At 44.8% G+C, this 19297-nt stretch overlaps 2 protein-coding genes across 4 annotated transcripts; both read left to right on the top strand.

The window, feature by feature from the left end:
- Window positions 1-303: 303 nt before the first annotated feature.
- Window positions 304-7730, top strand: atp6v1ab (ATPase H+ transporting V1 subunit Ab). Its single transcript, XM_037456378.2, has 15 exons — window positions 304-460; window positions 2969-3069; window positions 3257-3385; window positions 3693-3907; window positions 4019-4156; window positions 4256-4407; window positions 4522-4684; window positions 4764-4872; window positions 4989-5111; window positions 5268-5382; window positions 5469-5532; window positions 5608-5811; window positions 6000-6094; window positions 6220-6391; window positions 6816-7730. The coding sequence occupies exons 2-15, from the start codon at window positions 2988-2990 to the stop codon at window positions 6906-6908; spliced, it is 1854 nt and encodes a 617-aa protein (XP_037312275.1). The 5' UTR covers window positions 304-460; window positions 2969-2987; the 3' UTR covers window positions 6909-7730.
- Window positions 7731-7846: 116 nt separating this feature from the next.
- On the top strand, window positions 7847-17574 carry gramd1c (GRAM domain containing 1c). 3 transcript variants are annotated; one of them, XM_037456375.2, is made up of 18 exons: window positions 7847-8023; window positions 9008-9111; window positions 9412-9535; window positions 10181-10281; window positions 10807-10902; window positions 10990-11070; window positions 12822-12940; window positions 13025-13172; window positions 13262-13424; window positions 13523-13663; window positions 13821-13939; window positions 14034-14176; window positions 14279-14382; window positions 14538-14708; window positions 15187-15253; window positions 15446-15565; window positions 15682-15787; window positions 16047-17574. In XM_037456375.2, exons 2-18 carry the CDS (start codon window positions 9013-9015, stop codon window positions 16113-16115), a joined length of 1971 nt encoding a protein of 656 aa, XP_037312272.1. In that variant the 5' UTR covers window positions 7847-8023; window positions 9008-9012; the 3' UTR covers window positions 16116-17574. The 3 variants fall into 3 exon arrangements, with proteins under 3 accessions (XP_037312272.1, XP_037312271.1, XP_037312273.1); XM_037456374.2 differs by having other exon boundaries at window positions 9005-9111; XM_037456376.2 differs by having other exon boundaries at window positions 7847-8055.
- Window positions 17575-19297: the final 1723 nt, after the last annotated feature.

The following is a 19297-nucleotide window of genomic DNA, read 5'->3' as shown; positions in this document are numbered from 1 at the left end:
TTTTCAGGATGTATACTGTTATAAAAGCATCAAAACCACAGCAATCTGTAACGGCACCTCCGTTACAGAATATGCTGTACAAATATAGTGTGTATGCTTTAACAACAAAAAAGGTAAATTTGTACAGCAAGGAATCATTATTATTGCATTTGAAATGTTTGACCTGGATTGGGACCGTGTATACTACGTACGTCAAACAACGTACATACATTGAGAGTATTATAATTTAGCTTTAAAAAAGTGAAAATTGCATTTTAGCTTATAAACGCTTATAAACGCTTTACGGCAGTTGACGGAGCAGATCCAAAATGGCGGAACCAAAATGGCGGCAGTTGCAGGGGCCCCAGCAGTAAAACCGAGCAGCGAGTGAATGAAGTCAGCTGATCTGCTGTCACGCACCGCAGCACCCGTCGTTTCTCTCCCGAGGCAAGACAGTAAACCACCTCTTCACAACCACACGGTAACTATTATATTGTAATTTTCCAGAGAGTTGAGAAAATTATAAACCTACATTGGCTTTGTTGTGAGTTGTTTAATGATTATTTTTTTTGGTACACCGTTGCGACGATACGCAGGCCGAGAGACCAGTATTGCCATCGTTTTCACAACACAGAATCCACCGCGAGCTGTGTGACGTTGCTTGCGTTTTGAAGACCAAATGGGATTGATTTTTATAAAATCACAGATATATTTAATCATAAAGTAACCGCCGTATTTTTGACTCTCTTCGATGAGTCAGTATAGCTAGCAAGTCTAGGCTACAGTTTCGAGGACAGCTGTCAAGCTGAATATTCTGCAATGCCATTAAATGTTACAATTAATTTCATTATATGATCTTCTTCAGCTGATTTTGATTTTGAGCTTAGCAACATACAAGTAATTTGCAATTCGCATCAGTTTGTCAGGGTGCTGTATGCGTCCTCATGTCACATAGATGTTACATTTCTGAGTCTATTTTGCACAGACACTCATACATTCCTTTTACCTGTGTTTTTAAACTTGCTTTTTTAAAATCACACAACATATAATGATGAAATAAAATGTACAGCCAAAGGGGTACAGTAAAAGGGTCATGGTCTGGATTACTAGCTGTTTCACCTTTTTAATTGAACACTTAAAGACCTTCCCCATCTCTCTTATCCAGCACAAATTACCCAACAAACATATTGACCCATGAATTGTCTTTTATATATTTATATGCTCATTTTCCATTAAGGATTGTAGTGGGGGGATTTCTCCAGTGTGTTCACAGACTCCATCATTATTTGTACTTCCCAGTTTTGCACCATGCTGGTTTTCCACTTCCTCAAAGACTGCAGACCAGACCAGCTAGTCATGTGCTTGATCATATGATCAAGAGTCATTGCTGTCCTAAGGATTATTTCAAGAGGATGTGATGTCTCCAGGCTCACATGCACATCTAGTTTAATTTTTACTATTCAAACTAAGCAAGCAATTAGAGAGATGTGTGATATAATGAGAACCATATTCATTATCTTGCCTCTGCGTTCTGCTCTTTTAAAAAAGCTTTATTGTATATCTTGATGTTTCAACCGCTTAAATATAATCTACTGATGCTGGAATCGGTGTGCTGTGTTTGAGACAAAAAACACAGAATTACCAAATATCAGCAAAAGGATTTTTCTTTTTGTCCATATAAAAATTATGTACTCGAGGAGATAAAGTGAAACCTTTTTTAGGTGTCATTCCTGTAATTCCCCAAATCGACCAGCTGGTGGGGCCACTGAATTCCTGCACAGATGGGTTAAGCAGCCTGGCGTAAACAGGAAGATCTGTACGTCAGTGGGAAGGACAAGAAAAGGGCACAGGTTTAGAGTACTATAGAGAACAAAAACTTGAAGTGTGAGACTGGATCTTGTGCGTGCGTGCAAGCGTGTGTGTGTGTGTGTGTGTGTGTGTGTGTGTGTGTGTGTGTGTGTGTGTGTGTGTGTGTGTGTGTGTGTGTGTGTGTGTGTGTGTGTGTGTGTGTGTGTGTGTGTGTGTGTGTGTGTGTGTGTTGCTTACAGTGTATTGCGGATCAGAGCATCTGCAGCCAGCTCTGTGCTCGGGGTGTCACGACTGATGACAGCTTGTGTTTACACCGCTCCTGCATATCGATGCGGTTAGTCAGGATTGTACATGGCCGATATTTGATGTGAGAAGGGAATAAGAGGAGACTTAAGGGTTTTAGACAAAGATGCATTTTATCAGTCAAGGAACATGCTTCTCTGTGGGGTTCCCCTCTGATGTTAGCCTCACACGATCAAACGACTGTAATTCTGCACCTGAAGGGTTTTGCAGCCAATCAGCAGAGGAAGGCCTATATCAGGCATCGTAATGCTGAGAAAGGCAGAGTCATGAGCAGTGATGCTGCTGTGTTCTCCTGGCAGTTTCCATGGTAACAGTAGGAGGTCCCCTTACAAAGGTAACAGCAGGGTGCCATACCAATATTGATCTCTGATTTTCCAAAATATTTTTAATTTAAAAAAGAATCTCCCTTTTTTACTATGAGTAGAGTCTGAATCTGTTGTGAGAAGCCATTTTGAATTTTCAACGTGCTGAAAATACTGCGGGGGTCCTTTTACTTTTACACAGGGAAATGTAATCACAAAATTTTCAGTGTTTTGAGTTGGCATCAGTATTTAAAAGTGTACAAACAGAGGCACCCTTGCCGCATACATTGATCTTGTATAACCAGGTATATATTTCTCTCTGTGTATTGAGTTGGCTCAATTCTTAAACAGACTAACACCAAAGCATCTCTAATGACTGTAAAAGAGTTAGCTGCTTTGAGTCTGCCAAAAAAAACGTATTACAATGTAGAGACGGATGTCATATTGTTGTAAGTGGCAATTGACCAGGAGAGGAAAGCCACTCCTGCAGACTGTTTAATCTTATTTTTTCTTTTCAGTTCTAGGTTGCCTGCAGTCTTTCTCACATTGTCCCCTCCTGCCTGCTCTACTTTCAGACATCCTAATCATCAGAAGATGGATATGTCCAAGCTGCCCAAGATCAGGGATGAGGATAGGGAGAGCGAGTTTGGATTTGTTCATGGAGTCTCCGGACCCGGTATGGCCACCACACTCGTATCAAACTCTTTTAAATTTGAACTTGCAGATTCAGGCTGCATGCTCATTGTTAAAACAATGTTTTAGTTGCAACGGTAAATATAAGTGGACGGACTTGTCCAGCTGCTGCTCTTTGATTGCTTAAACTCTCCCCAGCAGGATAATTTACACCCGTTTTGTTTTCCTAGTGGTGACAGCTACGGCCATGGCGGGAGCAGCCATGTATGAGCTTGTCCGTGTCGGCCACAGTGAGCTGGTGGGAGAGATTATCAGGCTGGAGGGAGACATGGCCACCATCCAGGTCTACGAGGAGACATGTATCCTTCTCACCACGTGCCGGTCCATTCCCTCTCTTTACGTAATGTCACAGCTCTGGTATGGATCCAGTGTATGGTGGCTTTTAAGCCATCAGTTTGAGTAGGTCAAGGCCAAGAAGAAATGATGAAATATTCTGTATTAGAATGAGAAGATATCCGAAATGTAATGGACAATACTTATCGTGCAATACAACAAAGGAATCAAACAACCCTCGTATATAATTAGTCAGATATCCCTCTGCTAACTTTATTGTAGAAGTATTCCAACATTCCCGTCCAAACATTTGTTTCTGAGCTTTGCATCCAGCCGGTGTGTCTGTTGGTGATCCGGTGCTGCGTACCGGGAAACCCCTCTCTGTGGAGCTGGGTCCAGGTATCATGGGCTCCATCTTTGATGGTATCCAGCGACCACTGAAGGACATCAATGACATCACACAAAGCATCTACATCCCCAGAGGCGTAAACATCGGGGCCTTGAACCGAGACCTCAAGTGGGAGTTTATTCCGGGCAAAAACCTGCGGGTGAGTGTCGACGCAGCTCCGTACCTCTTCAGCTTGGCGTGTTCGAATCACCCCAGTTACGCAGCTTTCCTAATATATATATATATTTTTATTATTTTCAATCAATGTTAGGTTGGCAGTCACATCACAGGCGGCGACATCTATGGCATGGTGCACGAGAATTCCCTCATCAAGCACAAGATCATGCTGCCTCCCAAAAACAGAGGCACCGTGACCTACGTGGCTCCGCCCGGAAACTACGACGTCGCCGTGAGTTCACCGCCGCTCCAGCTCCCAGGTGTCCTTTTTCGTTTGCCTGTCAGATGTCACCTGGTGCTGATGGTGTGTGTTTGCGCGTCTCTGTGTCAGGACGTGGTGATGGAGCTGGAGTTTGAGGGGGTGAAGGAGAAGTTCACCATGGTTCAGGTGTGGCCCGTCAGACAAGTGCGACCCGTCACAGAGAAGCTGCCCGCCAATCACCCGCTGCTGACCGGACAGAGAGTGCTGGACGCTCTTTTCCCGTGGGTCCCCCATCCTCTTTTAAATTTTTTTTTTTTTAACCCTTTACACTCATGACATATTAAAAATGTTTTTCCCGATCCTGCACTCACATCTGCTCTCCTCTCTGTGAGAAGATGTGTGCAAGGAGGCACCACAGCAATCCCAGGAGCCTTCGGCTGCGGAAAGACCGTCATCTCTCAGTCCCTGTCCAAGTACTCCAACAGTGATGTCATCGTCTACGTGGGCTGTGGGGAGCGCGGTAACGAGATGTCAGAAGTACTGCGAGACTTCCCCGAGGTGGGTAACGACAGCGGTGGCGTGGTATTCCAACGCCATTGCCGCTCAATGTGACTGACGTCGTGGTCTGACCCAACAGCTGACCATGGAGGTGGACGGGAAGACGGAGAGCATCATGAAGAGGACAGCGCTGGTGGCCAACACCTCCAACATGCCCGTAGCAGCCAGAGAGGCCTCCATCTACACCGGTGAATATACTCGTTGATCGCTCACTTGTGTTACAAGTGTCTCATTCACTGAAGATTAACACACACACACACACACACACACGAGTAATGCATACTAACTCTGTTTGTTTCGGCAGGAATCACACTTTCTGAGTACTTCAGAGACATGGGATACCACGTGAGCATGATGGCCGACTCCACCTCCCGTTGGGCCGAGGCTCTCAGGGAGATTTCTGGCCGTCTGGCTGAGATGCCTGCAGGTAAGTCCGGAGTCTCCTGGAGATTTATTATAATGTATAATGTTGTATTCAGTAGCATTACGTAATTTAATATTGCGTTCATTCAAACTCTTTGTTCCAAAGTGAAGAATCACCACCTGGCTGCTTACTGTTCTCATTTCCTGTATCTGCCCACAGACAGCGGTTATCCTGCCTACCTGGGCGCCCGCCTCGCCTCCTTCTATGAGCGTGCTGGGAGGGTGAAGTGCCTGGGCAACCCTGAGAGGGAGGGCAGCGTCAGTATTGTAGGAGCGTGAGTATAGCTTCATCCCACTAGAGAAAGACATTCCTCTGCACATCTCGTACCAACGTTAACTCAACTGTTTGTTCCTTTCTCAGTGTATCGCCTCCTGGTGGTGACTTCTCTGACCCCGTCACTTCGGCCACCCTCGGCATCGTGCAGGTAAATTGAGGTTCTAATCCAGCCTTGTTGATTTGAAGGGGCTGAGCGCTTTACTGATGTTATTTCTTCTCGCAGGTGTTCTGGGGTCTGGATAAGAAGCTTGCTCAGAGGAAGCACTTTCCCTCAGTCAACTGGCTGATCAGCTACAGTAAATACACACGCGCTTTGGATGAGTACTACGACAAGCACTTCCCCGAGTTTGTGCCCCTGCGTACCAAGGCCAAGGAGATCCTGCAGGAGGAGGAGGACCTGGCTGAGATTGTGCAGCTTGTCGGAAAGGTATTTCAGCGTTAAGTTGGCGGCAGGGGTTTGATCTTTGAACTTTTTTTCCCCTTTCCTTCCCTTCAAGTGACACATGCGTAGGGCACAACTGGAATACGCGTGTGTCACTTGAAGGGAAGGAAAGGGGAAAAAACAGTTTCTGATTTTCTACTACACATTTCAATAAACTAACTAATTTTTATCAGGCATCACTGGCAGAAACGGATAAAATCACCTTGGAGGTGGCCAAACTGATCAAAGACGACTTCCTGCAGCAGAACGGTTACACACCTTACGACAGGTAGCATCACACCCGACGCGGCATGTGCTCCCTCAGCTTCGGGCCGGCACTCACCAGAGTTCAAATAGATATTGGATACCCTCGAGCGAAGGCGAGCACTGACTGATTTGTGTGTGTGTCCTCAGGTTCTGTCCCTTCTACAAGACCGTGGGCATCCTCTCCAACATGATCGCTTTCTACGACATGGCACGGCACGCAGTGGAGACCACAGCGCAGAGCGACAACAAGATCACCTGGGCCATGATCAAGGAGCACATGGGAGAAATCCTCTACAGGATCAGCTCAATGAAATTTAAGGTGCGTGTGTGTACACGGCAGCGACATATCCTGTGAATTGTGCGTTCACTTCGCCTTTTTGTGCTGATTCTAAGTATTATTTCACATTTGTTTATGTATTGGTTGCTGCGATACGCTGGGTGACCTGAGACCTGGCTGCGGGTGTAGCAGGAAAACATTATTATCACAATAAATACAAACAAAATACTCAGGCTTAGACAAGAGTGTCATTATTATTCAGTTAAGATGCGTAAGTAGTACATTTAATTAACTAAAAGATCTGAGAGTTTCCAGTCGATCAATTTTTTTCGAGGGTGTTTTGATATGACACCTGTTGGACACTGAGGAGGACGGCCGTAGCTCGGGCACCACCGATCATGCAGAGAATCTGCCCGCGCTTCTTGCTTTCCGTTCGCGTTGTGAGACTGTTTCTTCGTTGGTGCAGGACCCGGTGAAGGAGGGCGAGGTAAAGATCAAGGCGGAGTACGCTCAGCTGGTGGAGGACATGCAGAACGCCTTCCGCACGTTGGAAGAATAGGCCGCCGCCTCTCGCGACCGATTTCATCTCTGGACCCTCCGCTGCAGAATCACATTCCACCGCCTCGTATCCCCGAAACCTGCTGACACCCTGTGCTCCCTTTGTGTGTGTGTGAGATTGTGTCAGCGGGCGTGTCAGTGTGTGAGATTGTGTGTGTGTGTGTGTGCGCGCAAATTCAAGTGGAGGGAAAAGAGAACGATGTACTGTAGTCACTATTTTTCGCTGCCTCATACAGGCAGACTCCGGATCCTTTGCATGACCGTTGATGTGTGTGCCTGTGATGATTTAATGTGTGTACAAACCCCCCTTTCTTCCTTTCTCTGTTTACATAATTATTTTGTCTATCCGTGTTGCTCTTCCTGAAAATTGTTTGGTTGATGTATTGTAATTCACAGGCCACCTGTACAGAAGAGTATTGAATATAAATCTAATGAGCCTATTTATTGCCGGCATTTTGACGTGAAGGCTTCGCTGTTTTCTTTGGGGTTTTTGCGGTTGTGTTTCACGCTGTGTTGTGTTCTTTGCCATGTGAATGTGTAAGAGTCAAAACTGTCGTAAGATACTTTCACGTGTACTCCAGAAGAATTAAAACATGAGTCAAAATACAAAAGCTTTGTGTTTGCCTGTGTTATCTGATTGTTCCTAATGATGCGGTCGGAGCAGCTGAACCGGTCTCTCTGCATATCACTCATTCTCCGGCACCGTGCCCTTTATACGCTTTGTTTCAATCAGTAACGTTACTCATAAAATGTTTATATTTAAACAAAAAATTAAACTGTTTGAATGTTAAACAACTTTAATAGAATAAAGCATACTCTGGTAGCTTTTTCCCCTGGGTACTAATATGTATTATTATTGAAATCCACACCTGAATGAATTAAAGGTGATGCCATTTTGTAGCCATTAAGCAGTTACGTGTGTCAACCAATGAGCGTCACGGCTGAGACGACTACTCCCATTAAGTTTGTTCCTCTGAGCACCTGGGATGCAAACAGGGTGCACGAGCACGGCGCATCCGACGTAATCCAAAACGGACATATCCTTTACTTTTTTTTTCTTCATTTAATTTGTTTATACTTGGAGGGAACCGAAAACCTGGGGCCAGTCCGTGCCGGGTAAGTGACTTACAGCAGCGGGTTCGTCTCAGGTCAGTAACCCGCGTGTGGAGACGTGGTGGAGGTTCTGCTCGCCATGTGTGCGCATGGCGTCGTGCGTAAAAGTATTTATACTAGTAGATCTGATCGTCATCTTTCATCATGTGGGTTTGAGAAAACATCTTAGAGATAGCTGTGATCGCTCCAATCAGCGGACCCGATCTGACACAGTTGGGAAGCGTCTCATACAGAAGGTTTATTTAAACGTGTTTCAATGTTTTTAACGGAGAAAAACTCGATCCTTAAATGTTTCTCCCCATGTGTCACGGGTCATGTGTGCAAATGGTTTCTGTTCTTTCGCATGACTTTACTTGTTTTCCCCATCCAACCCTCCTAGTCAAACCAGTTCTGTTGCGGCGCGTATGGCCCAATGCACCCAGTCTGCACCTTTACGCACTCACGGGCTTTGATGCGCGCTCCCGCTCACTCCTTGAGAGTTTAGTTTTGTCCCACTGTCAAATCTTTGAGTGTTTAAGGGGTTCCGTGAGGGTCATTTTGAGCACGTAGCGCAGCGCGTGTCTTAATGCGACACAAAGGGATTGTGTATTTGCTCATGAAGCCTGAAACTGATCGTTTGGCCAATGTTTTACCTGAAAACGGAACCTGCCACCGACCAATGTTCGCACTCTGCGTCACTCGCTGATTTTTAGCCATGGGGAATTACCCACAAGTCATTGCGAAGTGACGTCAAATACGTGGTGAACAGTCAAAGCATTTAACGTATGACATAAAGTCATAGTTTTTCTTTGACGTTGTCATGGTGACTTGACATGTGGCTGGAAAGCGGTGTCCCATTAATTTCTGTTACACCATTTAATGATTCTCACACTCAAACACAAGCCACTGCTGCAGAGATGGAAATGTGTTGACCCCAACAGTCTGCAGGAGGGTCAAAGAGGTTTCCCCAGAAGCTCACATTTTCTTCATTCCTTTTCTTTCAAGCAGAGGAGATGGACCAGATGACCAACCCGTCAGCGATGGTCAAGGATGATAATACAGAGGCGTGGACATCCATAGTGGAGTTGAGGTGGAGCTCCGATGAAGAAGAGGTGAAAATGCGACAACGTCCCAGTTCACACAAAGCTATAAACTATTAGCTGCTCTCTCCAGGGTCAGGTTCAGGACGCCGGGTTTCACTTCCCACTGGTGGGATTGCTGTTTTCTCTTTGAGGCAGAGGCCAAAAGGCTCTAATGGCTGTTATATCATGTGTCATGTCTGTCTGTATTCCTCTTTTGACCTCTGGTCAGAATTTTCCGTTATTATGCTCTTGTTTTTTTTTTTTTTTTTGTCTGCAAAGTAAGATTTAACTAAATGTGCTCAGAACAAGTGATGTTCCCCTCTCTTCCAGAACTCTGACCATCAGGCGCAGTGTCTCGCAGCGCCGCAAGCTCCCGTGACCACCTACAAGCAGCGGTTGGACGAATTTAAAAAGTTGTTCAAAGAAATTCCAGAGTCCGAAAGACTCCTAGTAGGTGAGTTGTATAAAGACTGCTTCTTAAAATGAGTCTAGCGTTAGTCGATGGTTAACGAATGTCTTTACTATTTTGTGAAAATACCAAATAGTGTTTGGAAAACTGAAATTTCTTTTAACCAAAGTGGAAATTCTTCTGAAAAGGTATCTGGACAAATCCTCACCCAGTGAGAAGTTTGAGACAACAATTTGAAGAAAAGTATACAATTAAACATTTTTAATTTGCGTTACATGCGTTGTGTTCTCTGGTTCAGGAACAACCTACAGTTACGAAATTTACTTAAGCTGATTTAGATTTACTTAAAACATTTGGCACAGGGATAAAATCATGAAATGACATTGTTTCATTGAAGATGAGGTTCCTTGTTAAGAGCCATACATGGAAAAACATTTAATAAGAATAAACATGTGACCTTGAGTATCAGGAAACCACAAGGCAATGGTTAAAATACTTAAATTGTTGTTTTAGCTGAAATATAAAGGGTTCCACGTTGTCTTTACCTGAAATGTTCGAAGGTAAATGTCACTGTGTCTCCCTCTCCACCTCATTACAGTGGCCTGTCTCACAGCGGTGTCACATGGTGTCACCTCGAGCACCTTCATTTGTAAGGATGATTTCAGCAGCCTTCATGTATCTTTTCCACAGATTACCCGTGTGCCCTCCAGCGGGACATCCTCCTTCAGGGACGCCTCTACCTCACAGAGAACTGGCTCTGTTTCCATAGCAATGTGTTTCGGAGTACGAAGGTAATTGGAGAGTGGAGGAGTTCGGAGGGAAAGGTTGAAGACAAACTTTTTAACCTTTTTTTATTTTTAAGTTATTTTTTAAACTACCCTCAATCTGGATTAAAACCGTTAAAGTTGCATTTTTTTGAACCCCCTTTTTTGTTGCTTTTATTTGGTTATTCCAAAAAAGAAAAAAAAATCTAGAGAAATTTGTTTTCAGCGATACAGCCTGTGTTCCTCAAAAGCAAATGGCAAGAAATTGTTGTTTGCAATCGTATGCAACCAATGAACAAGCTCTAACACAAAAAAAAAAGCGCGTGAGAATCCCTAATTGAGCCACATGCGGCAGTCCCCCTCATTATAACATTTCTGCTGTGAGCTGTGAGTTCAGGCCTCTCCTGGGAGTTGTTAAGTCATTAAAATGTGTCATCACAATTTAACTCCTGAGGTGAAGGAGGATCTAGCTTACAACAAGCTTGTTTTGAAATAATTACATTATTTTTTTTGATAAGCATATGCGCACTAAGCACTCAAGCTTTCTTACAGATTATACTGCCTCTTAAAGACATCGTGACTATGACCAGAGAGAAAACCGCTCGTCTGATTCCCAACGCCATCCAGATCTGCACAAGCACAGAGAAGGTGTGTTTAGAAGAAGAGAAGTTTATTTCACGTTTGATTAACGGATAGTCAATGACTTTTTGTGTCGCTTCACTTCTCCGCCCGCAGTTCTTCTTCACATCCTTCTCGGCGAGGGAGAAAAGCTACCAGGGTGTTTTCCGCATGTGGCAAAACACGCTGCTGGACAAGGTATGGTACCGTCTCCTGACTGCAGGCGCTCATCAGATGAATGTCCATTCTCTAACCACTGTTCCGTGCAGACTCCACCCCATGCAGTTTCATACCTCAGTCACATTTCACATTTATGGAAAACACTTTGCTGTTGAGCAATAACTTTGCTGCTGAGACGGAATGCCTCACCGATCACCTGCTTTGTGACTTGACTCCATTTTTTTCATTTTTTTTATTCAGCATTTATCTAATCAGTCCAGAGTGCGTATGATACGGGCCTGTACAGCAGTACAACCGCCACCAGCATTTCTTAAATATTGTTAAACCCTGTACAGCTCAGTCACTTTTTTTGTGTCCAACTCTTCATACTGAAAACGTTACTGCAAAAAATGGCTTAAAATGTGTTTGTTTTTAACAGTTCATTTGAAGGCTTCTGCTTGTGTAACTTATGATAATACAATTGCAATGTGAAGGGCCACAGGCTATTTGATTGTATTACACTCAGGAAACGGAGACTCTTCTACGAATTAATTGGATTGCAATTGAATCCCCAAAATAGAGTAAATAAGCACAAGTTTGGATTTCATAGAAATTGAAACTTTAAAATTATTATATATTTCCATTGGAAAGCTGCTATATAAGCAATGACAATTTACCTCCAGTATGCCACAGATTGTCAAACACGAAACCATCTGCACAGCCGTCCTTATGTGTGGGATATATTACACCTTAACAGGACTATCCTGGAAAAATGCTGATGGGCTATTATTTAATGGCGCACGCGTTACAATATGTCTTTTCTAAGAGGACAAAGTATGCAGCCAACCACTATCGATACAGACGGGCTCCATGGCAGCCTATACCCGAGGGGATGCGGGTCCGCCGGGATCCGGTGAACAAACACACCTGTGTGAGAAAACACCCCCTTTTTTTTCTAGAGGTCATTGACCTCTCAGGTGAGGCGACGCTGCCTTTAAGCGCACAGCTCACTCCGCGCTGCGCTCGTGTCCGGGCTGAAACTATCAGCGGAATCCCGGCAAAAACAAAACAAAGAGAGTTCACCTGAACCGTCGATAAACCAGACCTTCGACAGGTAGAACAAGTTCTTTATTTTCTCTTTAAAAAAAAGAAAAGAAATGCATTTGTTCAAACTGTGGCGGTGTGGGTGACTCGTACCCACGCCCCTGTAAGACGAGGACTTCCTGAATGAGGTGCAGGTTCATGGTCCTCTGAGGGACCGTGGGGACTCTGCTGAGGGGGGGAACCGGGGGACGGGACCTGTCATCGGGGGAGTAAGTAGTGTCCGTGTTGGCGGAGCCGAAGCTTTCGGTCCGTTCGGTTGCCGCTGGAACTCCGCGTTTGCTCCATATGGCAGAAATACTGCCGTGTTTTTGTTTTTCTGTCGATGTTTCGTCACAGCGCAACACGGCTCCTTATTTTTGTTTTGTTTTTTTTGGAGTAAAATTTGGGTGCGTTCGGTTGTCAACACCGGCTGTGGGATTAATGTCCCGAAAACAATGCGGTGTGTGTGTGTGTGTGTGTGTCCCTAGTTTGTGATCAGACCGCAAATTGGAAACTAAATGCTTTCCAGGTCACTTTTGACTCCGAGTCGACTTTGAACCAAGCCGGTGGTGCATTTCACAGATGCTATCTGTCAAAGCAGAGTCCTTATTGTGCAACAGGAAGGGATATCTCCAGGTGCTGGTTACCAAACTAAAATATGCAGTTTCCAAAATTGTTGTGACACCCCCCCTCTCTGTCCTCTGTAGCCTCTTACCAGCCCGGAGTTGTGGCAGATGGTCAAACAGCATTATGGGCAAGATCTGGGCATCAGCCACGAGGAGATGGAGAGCTTGGAGCTGTCAGTAGACTCAAGCATGCAGACCAGGTAATGCACTCCCATCACCCACCCCCCCCACCACCACAGTCTAAATGTGCTGTGATTGGACACCGCCTGCCTGTTTGTCTGCAGCCTGGCGGTGAGGCCCGGTGGTGATGATGGTCCAGGGAGGCTTGAGCGCACCCCTTCCAGCCGCCTGCCTGGGATGGATCATGGACCTTTCGAGACTTCCAACTCTCAGGGGGAGGAGTTGCTTTCCCCTCTCGGCTCCTCAAACACGGTATTTCTTAAAAAAAAAAAAAAAAGTATTTTGGTCAATGCATTAATGAAATCTTTCCCCACCTCACCAGTTTTGTACACCCTCCCCAGACGGACGATCCCCGCGGCACGCCGTCTCAGCGGCGCAGTCCTGCTCCCTCGCTGGACCGCCTCGCCCCAGAGCGGGTTTCCAAGCGCTCCTCGCTCTCTCTCGACCTCAACTCCAACGAGAACGAAGCGTCCGAGCAGAGTGGTTCAGAAAGCATCGAGGACCGTAAGGAGCCCCCCCCCCCCCCCCGCGAAACGCTTCAGCTCATGTGTTGTACTTTTGCTGGTTTTTAATATTTTCCTTCGACCCCCCCCCCCCCCCAGTGGAGGAGCGAGTGGGTTTGCAGGTGCAGGGTCGGCTCTATATAAACAGGGTTTTCCACATCAGCGCACAGAAGATGTTTGAGATGCTCTTCACGGACTCCAGCTTCGGCCGCAGGTTCATGAACATCAGGAAGACGACCAGTAAGAGTCTGACCAGGGACGGAGGGGCCCCTGTAATCACTTTTTGCATTGCTAATCTGCTGCTTGCTACGATAGTCTGTATCAGCTGGCTGAATAATGAATTATGCCATTCCCGACACTAATTTATTCACCAGTTGTGTCTCGTCACTGTTCTCAGACGCCAGCTTTACTCCTTGGCAAAAAGACGCCTCAGGAAACATGAAGAGGAATCTGAACTACACAGTTACCATCACTAACCCTCTGGTTGGCAAGTCCTCCACAGCTACGGAGAACCAGGTGTGTTTACATCTGTGCCAATGGTCTGAATCCATTCACCCCGAATACATGAATGAATGAATGATCATGTATTTGTTGTTGCATTATCTCCCAGGTGCTATACAAAGAGTCCAGAGACGGACACTATTACCGGGTGGACTCCGAGGTGTACACTCACGATGTTCCCTACCACGATTACTTCTACATTCAAAATCGATACTACATCATAAGTAACTCAAAGCGGAAGTGTCGGCTAAGGTAAGTTATTACGATTATGTCATGACTTTGGCCCTTTTTTTCCCCCCCCTTTCCTGTTTTTTTTTTTTTAAAGTGACTGCCATTTAAAATGTCTGCTGCCAGGGTTTATACCGATGTGAAGTACAATAAGCAGCCATGGGGCATGGTCAAGTCTTTCATCACCAAAAACTCCTGGAGTGGCGCTGAAGAAAATTTCCGACAGCTGGGTAAGTGGAAAGCTGTGTGAGCTCCCCTCCCCTCCCCCCCCCCGCCTACCTTCCTTAGCTCGTGTTCTTTTATCTCTAATGAGATATGACGGTTTTACAGCCCAGGCCATTATTCTAACCCTTCCATCTTCCGCCTCATCTTTGACCCTGCACAGAGACCGAACTGATGGAGGAGGAAGCGGAGTTGAATCAAGTAGGCGGAGACTCTGGGAAGACGGTTGGCGTCCGCCGGAGGAGGCGGACTTTCAGCCGGACGCTGCCAGAGCACATGAAGCCCAACAAGCCGTACGGACAAGAGCCCCAGCAGCACAGGGACGGCAACATGGGTAAAGGACACGCGCGCACTGCCCCACTGTTTGTTGGGAGGATGGAGACCACTCCCATTGCTGTGCTTTTTTTCTCCCTTTCAATCCAGGAGATAACAAACGCTAATTGTATATATGGTGTTTTTGTCTCATAAAATAAGAAGTTCCAGGAAGTATTGGGTCCCGCAAAGAAACGGTTTGACAAAATAAGGCCATAAAGTTACGTTTTGTGTTTGGTTCCTTCTAATCTTTATGATGAGCTAATAAACTCCAGCTCTGTTTTTAATGAAAAGATGAGACTGTAATCATCTCATGCAAGTTTTATATGCACATTTTTATCGTATGTTTAACTATACCTATGAGCCTGCTTGGTTGCGAATGTAAACCATTTGATCGCAAATATCAAGACAAGAACTACCGCTGCTTTCTAGTTACTACGTATTGATGTTTTTTTTTTAATCTAATGTATTTTTAAAATCTAATCTATTTTGTGTTTCAGGCCCCACCGAAATGAGAGACCTACACAAATGGAGCACTACGACCATAGTGGCTGGCATGAGCTTCATGTAAGTTCATAACCTGGAACTGGAAACTCAGTGTGAGAGGATGCAAAGTGTGCCGGTACTTGGGTGTTGTCCAAAGAGATGAACTTCTTCTAAAGATGGACATTATTTCAAAGGCATCCATGTGGTCAGGTGTTCAAACCTTTTGTCTCTCTAAGCGGCCGGATTAAACTCTGGGCCGTCCGTCTCTTTCAGTCTGCTGCTCCTGATGGTGATGAATCTGGGGCTGTTTTTTAAGTTGTGGGCGATGGAGGACGTAGCCCACCGAATGTACCTCGGCTCCAAGCACCGGCTGAGGGACCGCAGTGAGGCCAGGTCCAGTAACTTCCTGCTTCTTTTTGCAAAATGCATTGCCGCTGTGTAGAAAATGTGAATATCATATGTTGCACTTTTACAATAATCACCTTTTTGTCCCCCTGACAATTTTGCAGCTTGACCTCTGAATATGGGCCCAGACAGGGACCAGAGTATCGGAGCAGAGGGGACCCAGAGCTGCTAAAATCTGTACTGCAGGACTCTATAAAGCTTTTAGAACAGGTAGGACAAGCTGGGGACTCACTGCAAGTTAAACACGGGAGATGATGAGATTTCTGTTCTGCTTTGAGAAAACTAGGCCAGTCTTTTGGCTCCATAGATATCACATATTATTGTAGTGGGAAAGCCGATGCATGCAACTCTCCTTTTCTATTTTACAACCAACAGGAGTCCATCTCAAATTTCTATCAGTCATCAAACACTTTTTTTTTTTTTATAAATGAAAAGAAATAACTAAATTTAGATGTTGCTCTTCTCACAGCTTCGCAGTTCTCTGGTGGTGCTGCAGGAAACCTTCGCTTTGGTGAACCGCACAGCAGGGCCGCAGTGATGCTCCACACCTGGTGACTGCAGAATGCCTCTTCCCGGCCCCGTGGAGAGAAATTAATAAATCTGAGACTGCAGTGGTGGACCGCGCCTGAGGAAGTCTCTGGTATCTAGTGACGTTGCCAGGTAGACACGCCCAGACCACTGACGTGTCATTTGTTGCCATGGGTTACAGGTCCCAAAGCCTGTGGTGAAGCCAGGAAGTTTTTTTTTTTGTTTTGTTTTTTAATGCTGCATACTGACTGCTGCAAGGACAAAGTTGCATCAGAGTTTGCCGCACAAGGAGCGGTAGGTTTAGATTTGTCGGTGCTATTGCCAGCTCCCTCGGCTGGTGGCCTTGAAATCCAGCAAACGTGCGCTGATTGTGCCACACCAAATGAGCTATTGAAAATGCTTTTATTTGATTCCAGTGATATGAATTGACATATAAAACCACTGTGTAGCTCTGTACTTTTTTTGCACATATTATAATTTTTGCACAAGTAGCTGTGTTTTTACACTTCTTTTTTGAGTCAAATCTGGTAAACAGAAGGTACTCCTTAGGTTGGGCCTTCATTGCATCACGTATACACTTGTTTTGATTGATTTCCGTTTTACTAGTACGTGTGTTTTTCCTTTTGTTCTACACTGTAAGCCAGGTATCGTATAGCAGTTTAATTGTACATTCACTTGGACCCGTTGGTTATCTCGGCACTTTGCTTTCATAAGGTCAACCCTGCAGGCAAGTTTGCTATGATCTCCAAAATGACATTTAAAAAAAAAAATTTAAATCCGCTGTGGGTGACATGCTCCTACAATTGCCTTGTTTGTGTGCATATTTTTTTTTTCAGTAACAATTTAGTATACCATCATAGGAGATAAAATACAACAAATAAACAATTCAGAACTTGTTCATTTAAATGCTTTTGGAGTTCCTGAAATGGTGACATCATTATCAGGCCACAGAGGGAAGCTGATGGCTAAAAACAAGCACATAATAGTCACAATTGGTTGTTTCTATGCTTTTGGAATTGTCGAGTTTTAAGTTGAATAATTTGTGAACAGGGGGAAAATAGCCATATTGCTTCTCTCTAAGAATCTGAGTAGAATAAGAGTACTGGAATGAATATTATTAAGCCAAGTTTACTAATTTGTTTTTGTATCATGTTTGACGCTGGAACTAGAAGTGGAAAACTAGATGGGAGTGAGGGTAATGTGTCTGTCCCTTTTGTCACAGGTGAAATACAAGACTATTGAGACATTTTTTTTTTATATTCAAGCATGTTCTTGTGTTCGCCTAGAGGTGTGGGGTTCAACCGGTTGACGCTATCTCGTAGTGGCCATTAATTTATTAAAAATCTACTGCTGTCTGTATTTACAGGCTTTAATAAAATTACAATGAATATATAGTAGGTACTACTTATTTGAAGTTGCTGATTTTACTGGTGGGGTGCAACCCCCCCAGTAAAGGCTCTTATTTTACAACAGCACTGAATGAATTGAGTTCATTTGAATGTGATAGACAGTCTAGCACTATTTTCCGGGTGTCCATGTGGGACAACAGCGCAGGAAGGGAGCCACTCAGGTTCCTGGAGTTCCTGGGGTCAGAGTTTAAAGCCACAGATCTACGGTCAGATCACGAGCCTCAGAGCCTCAGACCGACAACGCTTCGTTCAGTGCGACCCGATCGCAAGGAAATTCACAGTGATCTCCAGATGTCGACGGGCTGAACCCAGTAGATCCACACGCCGGGGTTAAGTCACTGCGTGGCTTTCTTCTAACGCGGTGCTGTAATGTATGATACAGCACGTGACCAGCATTTAGTTAGTGTATACACTCTAATAATGCCAATGTATTTGTTTCCCTCCTTTCTTGGGTAACAGCTATTCAATCTCCACAAGACTAGTGCAACCTCCGCAACAACCTTCCACCACCGTTTACCGGCTCGCTGGCGCTTTATTTGTTCGCGTGTGCGCGCGCACAGAAGAACCGCCCACTGGGCTGACGTCATCAAGCCAGCCGCTATGATATCGGTTGTCACAGCAACCCATGACGTCAAACACGAAGCCAACCGTTGGCACTGATCTTTGTTGACGAGTCTCATATCATTTGTTCATTTGAAGGTGTTTGAAGACAGTCATGGATGCGTTTAAGACTTGCTGTCCATGTTTGTTCAACCCTAAATGGGAAGACATCATAAAAGAGGATTTAAAATGGAGCATGCTATCAAAGATCGGGTGCTTTTTCTACAGCATGAGAGAGGATCAGTGGATCAACTTAGAGAAACGCATCTCCGATGTCTCCATTAATATTTTGTTGGCAAAACTTCTTATGGAATTCATAATCGAGCTATCCAGAGAATGCCACAAATGTTTAGCGACGACTGGCAGTTTGAATCCATTCAACAAAAGTCGATTTCTACATGAGATGTTGATTCAAAGTTTCAAAGACATTCTCGAAGTTGGAGACGAAGTTGTGTGTACAAGCGCAAAACACTTGATTGACATAATTCGCATGGAGGTGTCAGAAAATGTCAACAGCTCTGACAGAAAAGAGGAACATGCTTTTATTCTAAAGCATGTTGTTCCCCTTGAAACACTCAACTCAATGGTTCATCATGCCTCAATAATGTTGTGGGAATTTACTGCAAAGATGAACCCAACGTCCAAATGTCAAGTACAAAGAAAGAAAATGGCTTTGTGCAACAAGCTTGTGCCAGTCGTGGATCCAGAAGATCCAGACAATGTCACATCAGACAGCCAGCCTGAGTCAGAAGGAGAAGATATTAAATGTATCAAAGCAATGATTCTGAGAGAGGGGAACAAGGCTATAGGTTCCTTGTTGAATGACACGTCAGAAAGACACAGCTCCTTCAGAAGACACGTTCCTTTGGACATTTGTGAAAATGTACTTTCGATGAAAGACACATTTGAACAAGCCCCTCTCAAGATGTTTTTTGAAGAGTGGTTCATTGAAACGTGGTTGAATCGCATACAGGATCAAATTCAGGCAAAATACAGGGACGCAGAATACAGGCCCATATTGGTGGATGCAATAAAACAATTCATGCCAAAGCTGGTGAATTGGGCTGGCGACACACCAAATAAAAAGGTCTATCTTTCGAGGACCTCTGTGTTCATCAGGACATGTCTGAAGGATTTCTTCTTCGAACGCATTCAGATAGACCAGAATAATGTCAACCATGCA

The sequence above is a fragment of the Pungitius pungitius genome, chromosome 19, assembly GCF_949316345.1.
Source record: "Pungitius pungitius chromosome 19, fPunPun2.1, whole genome shotgun sequence".
NCBI classification, from domain to species: Eukaryota; Metazoa; Chordata; class Actinopteri; order Perciformes; family Gasterosteidae; genus Pungitius; species Pungitius pungitius.
Note: the sequence above shows the minus strand (reverse complement) of the source record. Positions and strands in the feature narration are given on the sequence as shown.

Coding starts and splice junctions, on each gene's coding strand:
- gramd1c (XM_037456375.2), top strand. CDS start 9,013: ATGGACCAGATGACCAACCCGTCAGCGATGGTCAAGGATGATAATACA. Junction 10,282..10,806: donor ATGTGTTTCGGAGTACGAAG/GTAATTGGAGAG, acceptor GCTTTCTTACAG/ATTATACTGCCTCTTAAAGA. Junction 15,254..15,445: donor GTGGCTGGCATGAGCTTCAT/GTAAGTTCATAA, acceptor CGTCTCTTTCAG/TCTGCTGCTCCTGATGGTGA.
- atp6v1ab (XM_037456378.2), top strand. CDS start 2,988: ATGGATATGTCCAAGCTGCCCAAGATCAGGGATGAGGATAGGGAGAGC. Junction 6,095..6,219: donor GGTTACACACCTTACGACAG/GTAGCATCACAC, acceptor GTGTGTCCTCAG/GTTCTGTCCCTTCTACAAGA. Junction 6,392..6,815: donor TCAGCTCAATGAAATTTAAG/GTGCGTGTGTGT, acceptor TCGTTGGTGCAG/GACCCGGTGAAGGAGGGCGA.